At 39.0% G+C, this 13,375-nt stretch overlaps 1 protein-coding gene across 13 annotated transcripts in view; it reads right to left on the reverse strand.

Annotated features, from left to right (window-relative positions):
- Positions 1 to 597: 597 nt before the first annotated feature.
- Positions 598 to 13,375, reverse strand: part of znf740a (zinc finger protein 740a) — a 33,138-nt gene continuing 20,360 nt past the window's right edge. For all 13 annotated transcript variants that reach the window (XM_061923699.1, XM_061923694.1, XM_061923698.1 and 10 more), the window contains 7 exons: positions 12,359 to 12,442; positions 12,010 to 12,093; positions 11,512 to 11,595; positions 10,473 to 10,556; positions 7,252 to 7,335; positions 6,785 to 6,903; positions 598 to 2,785 (listed from right to left, as the gene is read on the reverse strand). In XM_061923699.1, coding sequence (XP_061779683.1) covers positions 2,612 to 2,785; positions 6,785 to 6,903; positions 7,252 to 7,335; positions 10,473 to 10,556; positions 11,512 to 11,595; positions 12,010 to 12,093; positions 12,359 to 12,442 — 713 coding nt within the window. In that variant the 3' untranslated portion in view covers positions 598 to 2,611. The remainder of the gene's footprint in view (positions 2,786 to 6,784; positions 6,904 to 7,251; positions 7,336 to 10,472; positions 10,557 to 11,511; positions 11,596 to 12,009; positions 12,094 to 12,358; positions 12,443 to 13,375) is intronic.

Consider the following 13,375-nt stretch of genomic DNA (forward strand, 5'->3'; position numbering starts at 1 on the left):
GGTGTAGACTAATGGGGATCCTTAATAAACTAAACCAAACCTTCCAGTATCAGGGCGGACACTATAACCCCAAGGCCCCTGAGGCCTTTTCCTGATCATTTTAAACTCAAGTTCTAAATTTTTATTGTTAATTTCTATTTTATTTTTTTGCTATTATTCTCATTTGTTTTTTATCCATTTATTTATATTGTATTTTTACATATATTTTAAGATGTTTTATATAAATGTTTTGGATAGAGTCAAGTTTGTTATTCTCCAGTGTGAACACCTCAAAGGTGCCGTTGTCCTTAAATGCTCAGTGCCATGCCATGTTTTATTATTGTCAAGAACAATGAGGTGGCGACTTGTCCAGGGTGTACTCCACCTTCCAGGCTCCAGCACCCCCCGCGACCCCAAAAGGCACAAGCGGTAGTAAATGAATAGGTGGAAGAACGCGGTGAGCGTGTGCATGTTTTGTTCTTTACTGGTGTAAAGCAATGTGTTGCAACTTGCCTGTGCGTGAAAAGTGCTTCAATGAAATTGGTAGCTTTTTCTCTCCTTTGCATGATCAAACATAAGCGCTCCAGACAAGGAAATACAAAAAAATCAAGACAACAGTCCTTAACAAATGTTTTTATTTTAGCATAATAGTAAGAAGCCTCTCCTCCCGATTTTTATACGGTTGAAACTAATTGGATCACAAGGGTACATATTTGTTAGCCCATTTTACAATAATTATTGTAACAGTTTTAGGAAGTTACTTGTATGCACTCATTTTTTTTCTACACAAAATAATCAATATCAAGATTCTATTTCAACTGAGGACCATAACTCTGCATGCAAGACTAATAAAGAAAACAACTAATCTGTGGTAGCTACCTTTATGCCATCTCTCTCCTAATACCTTGATCAATAGAATTGACTACAATAAGCAACGATTTTGCCGTGGGTGGGGGGTTGTTTCAAAAAGGCCAAATATACCAGACTGTGAACTGTACTGACCCAAAAGTTTCTGTTCATTTTTTGAAAGGAGAAAGAGGCTTTGTCTAAAACCGAGTACAGTCTTAAGGGGGGGAAATACCCATTCCATTCTGTCTTTCCCCCCCTGTCTCTCCAGTGTTTACAATTTAAAAAAATAATAAAAGTACAGAATGGGGGGGCTAGGAGGATGCCAGACTCACATGTGATCTGAGAGAAAAGTCATGGATATTTAAGGGTTCTTCTGCATGGAAACAATATGTAGATCATAACAAAAAAATGTGTTCGCCGTGTACTGTATTGCCCTTTAAAACAAAATATCACACCAGCGGCATCCTTTGTGTACAGGTGAAATTGTGTCAATGCATTCCTCAAACGTGACCCCGCACACTCCAGCTAGTATTTAAAACGCTCTTCGACTATATTGTACTGAACATAACCTCTATATGTTCATCCTGGGAAGCATTGAGGAAACTAGAGTGATCAGTCATATTTACACACAGCTTAATCGTCGCGACTCAAAACGGGTACACGAGAAGGGTCAAGTTTGAGGAATAAAGCAGCAGGGAGTGCTGTCTTGTGTAACAAACTTGATTATTACAATGATTATTTGTGTGTCCGCGCTTTGTGAAGGCTACACCCGATGACATGACGCACCTCCACTAAAACCCACACCAAGCACATAATATCTGCATACAAAGGCAGCGGTTAGTGCGTAGCAGAGTGTTGCTTGTAGCGAACCGTCAAAACCCTCAAGCTTCAGTGTCACTGGAATCATTTTGTCAAAGACCATCTTGTGTCTTTCTGTTTGGAGGGAAAACGCCTGCCGTGACATCAAAAGCTGTCTTGTGTTAATACATCTGATACACAATAATAAACCATTGAGGAAAAAGGCAAAAAAAAAAAAAAGAAGTATTCTCACAGAGAGAAAAAATGCCAATATGAGAAATCTGTACAAGCAACAGAGGGGAGAAGTCGCGCTGCGCCTCTTCCTGACTGATCAGTACGTGCACAGCTGTGAGGCCGGTCACACTCAATGAAAGTCCCAGTTAACATCGCTCTATAGCTATTCTTTAACACCCATTGCTTGCAAGACTCATGGCTTAATTTGGCGGATTACAAATACCACTTAAATCCAACTGTGACGTAATAGCGTGATCAATTATTTACAGACAGTGCACCTCTAATGACGTTCAGAAGCAAAGCAGATGATTTTTTCAATAGGAGTCATGGTCAAGCTACTGTTGCCATGGTGACTCCTATTGGCAAAACAGCTGCCGTGGCAAGCAAGGGAGTTGATTTTCCCTTTTCACTGTTTGTAGATAGAGTACCAACAAGTGTAGATTTACTAGAACGATGAAAACATGTCCCCCCCCCCCCCCCCCCCCCCACGCAAAACAGAGTTAAGTACAAAACAGGAACACTCTTCATCACAGAAAAGTCTTGTCATTAAAAAAATATGGAGGGGGAAAAAAGAAACAGTTAAAGTCAGAAAACATAAAAAAACAAATGTTCCGCTGTTATTAGTAATCCAAGACTGGAGCAGCATTGTCAGTCTGCGCTAGAGAGCGGCGCCACTCAGCACAGAGCTAGCGCGACACCCGGCAGCCGATCCTGTCTCGTGCGGCCATGTGGACATGGCCCCCGGGGAATGTCAGACGGCCAGGCGACCCGGTGGGGGGTGCATTGGGCTCCAGGTCGGGGGAGCGGGTGGAGCTTCTTGGGCATATGGGCGCGGCTCGCAACATGGCTGGTTCTCCACTTTCGCTACGCCGCGGCCCTGGCACAGGCGTCTGTGTCGCAACAGTCGGTCTGTCCTTGAAAAGTTCTTTGGAAAAAAAAAAACAACAACAAAGTGAAGTCTAGTTAATACAGTTTTTTAAAGCACCGTTTACTACTACTAGAAATGCAATGGAACTTGTTTAAGTCAGTGCCCTTCAGAAACTGAATCAAGGCACAATTACCTGTGACCTTTGCCAAAGACAAAGAATGGGCAATAATAAAGGATTTTTTTTTTTACTCCAATATAAAACTAAAAATTGGCCCTAGTGTGTGAATGTGAGTGTGAATGTTGTCTGTCTATCTGTGTTGGCCCTGCGATGAGGTGGCGACTTGTCCAGGGTGTCCCCCGTCTTCCGCCCGATTGTAGCTGAGATAGGCTCCAGCGCCCCCGCGACCCCAAAGGGAATAAGCGGTAGAAAATGGATGGTTGGATGGACTATAATCATACTTGCCAACCCTCCCGGATTTTCCGGGAGACTCCCGAAATTCAGCTCCTCTCTCGAAAACCTCCCGGGACAAATTTTCTCCCGAAAATCTCCCGAAATTCAGGCGGAGCTGGAGGCCACGCCCCCTCCAGCTCCATGCGGACCTGAGTGACGTGTTGACAGCCTGTTTTCACGTCTGCTTTCCCACAATATAAACAGCATGCCTGCCCAATCACGTTATAACTGTAGAATGATGGAGGGCGAGTTCTTGGTTTCTTATGTGGGTTTATTGTAAGGCAGTTTCATTAACGTCCTCCAAGCGCCGTAACAACACACAACAACAGCAGTCAAGTTTTCATCTACCGTAAAGCAGTTCGTCTGCCGTAAACAGCAATGTTGTGACACTTTTAAACAGGACAATACTGATATCTACTGTACCGTATTTTCCGCACTATAAGGCGCACCTAAAAACCACACATTTTCTCAAAAGCTGACAGTGCGCCTTATAACCCGGTGCGCTTTATATATGGATTAATATTAAGATTCATTTTCATAAAGTTTCGGTCTCGCAACTTCGGTAAACAGCCGCCATCTTTTTTCCCCGTAGAAGAGGAAGTGCTTCTTCTTCTACGCAAGCAACCGCCAAGGTAAGCACCCGCCCCCATAGAACAGGAAGCGCTTCTTCTTCTACTGTAAGCAACCACCCGCCCACGTAGAAGAAGAAGAAGCGCGCGGATATTACCGTACGTTTCATTTCCTTTGTGTGTTTACATCTGTAAAGACCACAAAATGGCTCCTACTAAGCGACAGGGATCCGGTTCATGAAAAGACGCAATCTCTCCATCCGCACACGGATTACTATTTCACAGCAACTGCCTAAAGACTTTCAAGAAAAGCTGGCTACTTTCCGTGCATATTGTAAAAACAAGATAGCTGAAAAAAAGATCCGGCCAGAGAACATTATCAACATGGACGAGGTTCCACTGACTTTTGATATTCCTGTGAACCGCACTGTGGATACAACGGGAGCACGTACGGTGAATATTCGCACCACAGGGAATGAGAAGTCATCCTTCACTGTGGTTCTAGCTTGCCATGCTAATGGCCAGAAACTTCCACCCATGGTGATATTCAAAAGGAAGACCTTGCCAAAAGAGACCTTTCCAGCCGGCGTCATCATAAAAGCTAACTCGAAGGGATGGATGAAGAAAAGATGAGCGAGTGGTTAAGGTAAGTTTACGCGAAGAGGCCGGGTGGCTTTTTTCACGCAGCTCCATCCATGTTGATATACGACTCCGTGCGCGCCCACATCACGCTGGTTTTTAATATATTATTAAAGTTTGACTGACCTATCTGACTGTTTTTTTGACATTCCTTTAGCGCAGTTAGATGCGGCTTATAACACGGGGCGTCTTATAGGTGGACAAAGTTTTGAAATATGCCGTTCATTGAAGGCGCGGCTTATAACCCAGGGCGCCTTATGGTGCGGAAAATACGGTACATGCATATGTGACCCACCCATAATGTGTCACATTTTTGTGTTGATTTATTTATTTTATTTTGTGGTTTGAATTCGTTTTTGGAGCGGTCATTACACATTTATCAGTATTCACATTGGTCAGTAGGGGGCAGTAGGGCGTTTCTTCCCAATTGAATGCTATCACCTGCAGACCGGAAGTGTCTTGTCATTCTGATGAGAGCGACCAGTCTGTGAACAATTGAAACGTCCTGTGTGCTTTTTCCTCCTGTATAACAGGTTAGTTTTGGTGAATCAACTCACTGAATAATATCCATGTGATCTTTATAAGTTTAAGTACACATTCTGATGGTGGAGTCTAACTCTAAAGTGTTTGTGAGTTGTAGTTTGTATTTGTGAATGAATCCAGTGCACAGCTGCAGTAATCAATACAAAATGGCGACGTGAGTACGCAATGTTTATATAGGAACTTCTGATCCTAATTCAGACTCCCAAATTAGAGCTCCCGTTTTCTTATTGATTTTATAATGTATATTTGTATAATGTGTGTGTTCTGAAATAGTGACAGAGAATAGAACAAGGATGGACAATTCAACCCTTAACTCAACAATGAGCAGAGGAGTGTTATGTGTGTGTATATGTGTAAATAAATGAACACTGAAATTCAAGTATTTATTTTATTTATATATATATATATATATATATATATATATATCTTAACCACGCCCCCCGCCCCCAACCCCCCACCTCCCGAAATCGGAGGTCTCAAGGTTGGCAAGTATGACTATAATACACCCAGTAAAAATTGTATCTCTTTAAAACATGCTGCAGAAATGCACATCCTCTGAAAATATGCCTTATAATAGCCACAAATTGGAGTATTCATTTTCTAATCAGGATACAATTGTTTTTAAAATAGTTTAAAGGTTTTATGGAATATTAAATGAACATCATACTAGGAATGCAAATGATACCTGTCTTTGGAAATGGATGATTGATTTAAACATTTTAGAAAAACACATGTCATGGAATGATATTTGGAAAAATGGCAATAAGCCCTTTAGATGAATTAAAAATAAGCTGAATCAATTTAAAATCTTGAATAGATTGTATTTTACACCCTCTCAGTTGTTCGTTATAGTTATGTCAGGCAGCTGAAGTAACTATTTCTCATTTACTGTGGGAATGTCAGTGAATAATAGTCAATGTCTGTTGTGAGAATTGGCTCGTGTCCATCCCAGGTCAGCTCAGCTTCCTCATTAATATAAGGTATCACAGTTAAGAACTACACGCCTACATAGAATGGCAAAGTTTGGGCCCCCGAATCGTTTGATTTTGCTGTACTGCAGAGTGGCCGCTATGGAGGCAGTGCTTTTCTCGCTTTCGGACCTAACTAGACCTCTTGTATCCAGTTTGAAAGCCAGAGACAAGGAAAAAAAAACACAGACTTATCAATTTATCAATGACTGCAAGGTTCTTATTCATTTAAATTTATCGTTTGATGGATTGACGTGTTGACTATCGGCACAGTCATACAATTGTTTTTTTTGCTTTTTTAAATGTTTCTGGGTATCGCATTTAATGCTTTTTAATGTCATATAAGGCCTTCATTTTTACTAAATCCATGTAATGACTTTTAATGCTTTTTATTGCTTGACGAAAACCCTGCAAGAATTAGAAAGAAAAAAGATAATTGCCAAGCCAAATTTACCGTATTTTGTCTTCAAACCGAAGGAGAAAAGTTAGCCTATCCACACGGACAAACGAGTACGTATGCCCAATTTTTGGAAATAAATGGCAAGGGGAAAAAAAAAAACTAAGGAAAGAGCTTTACTTCAAGATGTTCAATATTTAATGAAGTGTGATTTTTGCAACAACAGATTGAGAGTCTATTTTGTTTGTATTGTTTACTTATTTAAGACAATCAAAACTACTTGCCCTTCCAATTACAAAAGTAAAAAATACTAATGAAAAAGAAGTTAATTGCATTTGAAACGGTTACTTGCATTATAACTATTATGTAGTATGATTGCATTAGTGCTCGTCTCAAAATAATGCTGACAACAATTTCGTTAATCGGTAATTTGTGGGACAATATATTGTCTAGCAAAATGTTTTATATTTTGTAGGTTGTGTCCCTTACCTGCTGGCACCGCTCACACTGGTAAGGCTTTTCCCCACTGTGCACACGCTTGTGTCTCTCCAGGTGGTAGCGCTGGATAAACCTCATATCACACATGTCGCACGCAAATGGCTTCTCTCCTACCAAAAAGCACACACAACACAGTCAAATGCGTCAATTCTTGCTTGTTGCACCACTCATGTGTGAAATCTTCTTTGAAACGCTACAACTCCAGCAATAGTAAATAAAAAAGACTTATGTTTAACTTAAAGAGTCATGATGATTTTAAAAAACAAAAAAATGCCTTGACATCAACTCATTATGTGTTTGTCAGTTTGCATGGCCCAGATCTACGCAACAAGGCGGCTGCGTGTGATGCTGGTTCAACATCCCATCAAAGTGGAGGTTGCTGTGTGACGCGTCGGGAGGTGGAGTGAGGGTGCGAGCGGCAGTTGTGGGGAAGGAGGGCGCGGCAACGGAACGCATACCAGTATGAGTGAGGCTGTGTCTCTCCAGGTGGTTACGCTGAATAAACCTCATGTCACACATGGAACAAGCATACGGCTTCACCCCTACACACACAGAGCAGCGTATTAGGCCTTCCCGCCACACAAGTTCAAGTATGTGCAATATCACCTCTGCCACACACATACACACACACACACACACAATGTGGAAATGTTTAAGCATGCAACTGAATACAGCTGTAAAACAAAGATGGGTCAAAATGTAGTGCTTCAGATTAACATTTACCCTAACGTGTGTCCTCCTACCCTTACATGCAAGTATCTCACACTGATATTACATATATGTTTCAAAAGATGCATAAAATGTGGTATTTATAAAATGTGGCTACCATATTTTGTGTCTTAACTTGCAATGGATGCCTTATGACAAGGTGCTGAAACCATGTGATTTCTCCCAGCCAATCAGTAAAGAAAGATAACAAAAAAGGCTTAATTAAGATAAAAATTGGTTCATCATTATTTAAAAAAAATAAAATAAAAAAATAAAAAAAGAGGAAAATTTTAAAGCAAACAACCTTGTAACATACTACAGTCATTTTCTGGGCTTAAAATTGTATATTGAGTTTTTAACATTTCCATGAGTGCATTAAAAGGCTTTCTTTTAGTCATTTATGAAATATTTAAGGATTACCGTTTCTAAAAACTTCTCAAATAAATGTAAAGTGGGAGATTTAGTTTAAAACTTAAATAATGCAGATTTAAAAAAAAAATAAAAAAAAGCTTGGATGTTGTTATGGGATCATTCATAGGGAAACTGCTTTCAGTTTTTGTTTTTTAAAGACCAGTTTATTTCTGCTCTACCGTATTTTTCGGATTATAAATCGCTCCGGAGTATACGTCGCACCGGCCGCATTTTTGGGGGAAATTTATTTGATAAAATCCAACACCAAGAATAGACATTTGAAAGGCAATTTAAAATAAATAAAGAATAGTGAACAACAGGCTGAATAAGTGTACATTATATGAGGCATAAATAACTAACTGAGAACGTGCCTGGTATGTTAATTTAACATATTATGGTAAGAGTCATTCAAATAACTATAACATATAGAACATGCTATACGTTTACCAAACAATCTGTCACTCCTGATCGCTAAATCCGATGAAATCTTCTTCCTCGTTGTCGCTCCTGGTATGCGCCGCTAGCGTCCATTCTTTCTGCTGCTCGATCGCCGTTTTCTGTTGCATATTTCACTACGTCCAGCTTGTAATCTGCAGTATATGATTTCCTTTTTGGTGCCATTTTTGTTCAGTCCTTCTCAGTTTTTATAAGTTACCGCTAATGTTGATATGATCCATTTTAATAGCTATGGCAGTAGCATATAGCAGTTAGCATCCCATGACCCACAATGCACTTCTGCCATGACCCTCCACCGCCGAATTCTTATTGGTTGACGTGTGAGTGACGATTGCTGACGTGTGTGTGACGATTGCTGCCATTTGCTTCGTCTCTTACGCGAATGAGATAAATAATATTATTTGATATTTTACGGTAATGTGTTAATAATTTCACACATAAGTCGCTCCGGAGTATATGTCGCACCCACGGCCAAACCATGAAAAAAACTGCGATTTATAATCCGAAAAATATGGTAGTTGGTTTATTTAAATGATTGAGTTTCCATCTATCCATCCATTTTCTACCGCTTGTCCCTTTTGGGGTCTAGTTTCAGTTATTTTGAGAGACAAAATCAGGCTATTTTCACGAATTGTAAGCCTAAAACACTGCACACAAAAAGTTAGAGACATTTTGTTTTTGATTTGAAATTTCAGCACGAACCTATAATGTATCGTTTATTGGCGGACCTAAATTGACCTAATCAAAACTTTTGAATGGCCATGTCACAACTGTTTAATCTTTTAAAACGTTTTGCACAACTTGCTATGTGCCAAAATTTTCAGCTGGTTTGAGAGCCATACCAATACATGTGAAGCCTCCTGGCAAAGTCCTGTTGTTTGATTGTCAATTCTCAGGGCCTTCAAATCGATCACAACTGGAGGGTTCAGTTTGTCTTAGAAGACGCTTTGCCTCTCATCCACATTGGTTCATCAGTTCAGATCAAAGAATTACTTAATAGGACAGGTCTTGTCAGTCTAGTCTTTGAGCATGAACTGATGAAGCTTCCTTGGATGAGAGACAACAGTCTAGTTGTGATCAATTCAATGCCGTGAGAATGATGTCAAAATGTAAACAGCATGATGAAGAGGACTTTTTATATACCAAGTCTAATTAAACCAGGACATTTATTGGTTGATTTATGGATCATACACACCTGTTGTGAATTTTGCTATTCAGTTCCTTCTTTGTTAGAGAACATTAAGTTGTTCAGAAAGTACTGAATCATTAAACAGCTAGACTTGCCATGGACATGACAACGCAAAATATCTATACATTTTTGTGAGCAATGTCCTTGAATGAAACCGACTCAAATGCCATTGCCAGAACAATATGAAACAACTACAGAAATGCACCACTATAATTAGTACATGTCGATGGATGTTCTCATTCATTCAAATCATTGTATTCTCAAGGCATTTAATCGATCGCAATTGGACTGTTCAGTTTGTCATGGAAGACGTTTCGCGTTTTGTCAGTTCATGTTCATAGACTCAGATCGGTCAGATCTCGTTTTAGATTGGTCAGATGGATCTCTCACTTGATCGGATCAATCTACAACGAGATCTGACGAAGCTTAAATCTATAGTTTCTGAAAATGAACTAACAAAAGCCTACTTGGAGAGCAGAAACATCTTCTAAGACAAACTGAACAGTACAGTCATGATTGTTTGAATGCCCTGAGAATATAATTAGTACTGTTTCCAGCATCCAAACAACAGAAGTAACTCCTTTCCACTGGGTCTGCTACTGAAACGGTCAAAGTAACTCCTTCCCACTGGGTCTGCTACTGAAACGGTCAGAGTAGGAAATAAAAATGTATGGTTGAAACAATCTTTTTGTAAATTATCAGACTGAGGCACATGACAATTAAGACACTATGTAGTACATGCTCAGGTATTAGCTACAGTACGTCAAGGAACATGTAAGGTTTCTTTATTTGGTCTATGAAGTCAGTTTTAGCAAAAATGGAAGCTCAACCGAGCCCTACAAAGCACCTAGAAATCTAGCTTCAAAGACATTGAGTGACTGTAGACATGAGAGGGGTAGGAGCTAGGACCCATACCCGTATGAGTGAGGCTGTGTCTGGCCAGGTGGTAGCGCTGAACAAACCTCATGTCACACATGGTGCAAGCAAAAGGTTTCACACCTAAACGCAGAGCATCAATACATTATTTCCAGTACTTGTCATTTTGCTGCATCATCAACTGATCAGTAAAATTTGAATTGATGGGTTGTTAACCGCTTTTCACTTCAAATTACTCAAGCAATTTTGTCTCAATAGCCAATGGATAACATGTCAAGTTGGTGTGACCAATTATTTTTTTTAGATCCACAGCTGAACACAATATGAGCTGATGATGTCACACCATTTTCTTTGCATTACCGTAATTTAATGTTTACAGCAGTAAAACTCTTGTTCAGTTAGCCCGTCATGTGTCTAAGTAGTAGGGGTGTAATGGTTCAATTCATTTTGGGTACAGTTACGGAACAAAATGCAAAACATAGAACTGCTTAACTTGTGTGTCAACAGCCTTGATGATTTTTAAAATGAAACCAAACAACCGGCAAACTGATGGCAGGTCATTCTTAAATGTTCTCGATAATAAAATAAATAAATAAATAAATAAATACATATATATATATATATATATATATATATATATATATATATATATATATATATATATATATATATATATATATATACATATACTGAGGGCCACTTGGATACATTATGTGCATTAAGAATGCACAATTAATCCAAAAATAGGCCAAAACATACACATCTTAGTTTTTGTTATAGGTTTCAAAGAAAATGTGTATATCTTTATCTGTGCAGCATTAATAAATCACGCATGTAGTGTGGTTCCCCATCTCTACTTAACAATAGTGATATGCTGCTTTTGTCTTATCCACTTGTATTAGTCCGTTTGCGTACTCTGGGGTTTCTTTGGCACGATAGCTAGCCATGACTCCATGACTACTCACTTAATATGATGATAATAAAATAAGATTACCAATACATGTACCGATACACCCCTACTAAGTAGCATTATGAATAATATGTTTCGTCAGTGTCGTTAAGATGGGCGGGTGCATACCCATATGAGTGAGGCTGTGTCTTGCCAGGTGATAACGCTGAAAAAACCTCTTGTCGCACATGGTGCAAGCATAAGGTTTCACACCTAAATGCAAAGTGGCAATGTTACAGCACTTACAGCCTGATTTTCATTATTTGCCAATACATTCCCTAAGCTATTGGTTATTAACCACACAGTTGCCAATTTATGCAAAGAACCGAGTCTCTTAGTGGTGCATTACTCTGCCTTGCTAAACCAGTAACAATCCTAATTTAACTGTTGCATTGTGAATACACACTAAGATATCCTATCATAAGTCATGTGAGATAAGGAAAATGTGGTGCATTTTTCTAAGGACTCTTATCAGAAAGCGAATGACTTTAATAGTAGCATGAATCATTACAGTATTTACCTAAATGCAGGCCTTATGTGGTTCATCTTTATAAAAGCTTTAGCTAAGACGGCTTAACTTTATGAACAGATAACATGCTAATGAAGGGCAGGTGCATAGACGCATACCAGTATGAGTGAGGCTGTGTCTGGCCAGGTGGTAGCGCTGAAAAAACCTCATGTCACACATGGTGCAAGCGAAAGGTTTCACACCTAAACGCAGAGTATTACAAGTATTACTTTCACACTTTGGTTTGTTTTTTTGGGGTGTTCACAATCCAATAGTGATGCAATGTACTTACAACTGCTCATCATAATTGATGGGTTGTTAACCAACATTAATTGTGACGCATGAACGCTTTGTTTTGTAATGACCAATCTCTATATGAACATATCAAAGATTAAGTAAGCATCCATCGCCAGTCCGTGTGTGATGTCATGTAAGACTTTAAGTGTCATGGGCAAGGTGGGCGCATACCCATATGAGTGAGGCTGTGTCTCGCCAGGTGGTAGCGCTGAAAAAACCTCTTGTCGCATATGGTGCAAGCATAAGGTTTCACACCTGAATGCAAAGTGGCAATGTTATAATACTTTGCTTCACTTTGCCATTTTGTCTTTAAAATCATGCCTAAGCTATTGGTTATTAACCACACATTTCCAAATTCATGCAAAATGACATAAGATCCCAATCTTGTATATTTCCGTATACATATCAGCCTGTTTTTCTTGCCATTCAGCAAATATGGCTGTGTCTTTGATGGCAACTTAGCTCATCTAAAACATTACAAACAGGCAGATAGATACTGGTTGCAAAAAGGTAGACACTCTAAAAACACATGGAAGGTGCTACTTAAGTAATTACAAACCTGTAAACAAAAATATTAGCAAGCATTCAGTATCTCAAAACTAAACCCTTTAGGTCATCGATGAAGGAACGCCTTTGTTTTTTTCTTGTATTGTATTTAATAAAGATGCAAAAATGTTTTCCCAAGCCAATACCAATATAATTTTTTTCAATTTAGATTTAACTTGTTTGTGTACACCTGTCTTAGCTACTGACTCTTCATAAGCTTCCAAAACATCATCATAGCGATGCTGGCATTTCACGTGGCTCATGAGGCTTGATATGCTAAAGCAAAACATTTTTTTCCCTCCTCTCAGAATGTTTGCAGAATATTTGGTGAAAATAGTAAGCCAAATGTCTTCCTCTAAAACAGAGAAAAAGTCCCACATGATCGCCATTATTGTTAACAGTTAAAGTGAGCTCAGGGAAGTTTAAGTTTTTTATGCAAACCATTTTAATTTCTTTTATTCTGTAGTCTATACTTTGTTGCTTTTTTATTATATTCTCTCTTTTGTATAGTTGGTATTGTTTTTTATAATTTTTAACACATGATTTTTTCCTTTTTTCTAGTGCTTTTGAGAGTGTTGTTTTTATATTTTCTTCTTGTTACTGAGCTAGTGTGATCAAACAAATGTACCTCAGAGATCAATA

This window comes from Nerophis lumbriciformis, linkage group LG28, assembly GCF_033978685.3.
Source record: "Nerophis lumbriciformis linkage group LG28, RoL_Nlum_v2.1, whole genome shotgun sequence".
NCBI classification, from domain to species: Eukaryota; Metazoa; Chordata; class Actinopteri; order Syngnathiformes; family Syngnathidae; genus Nerophis; species Nerophis lumbriciformis.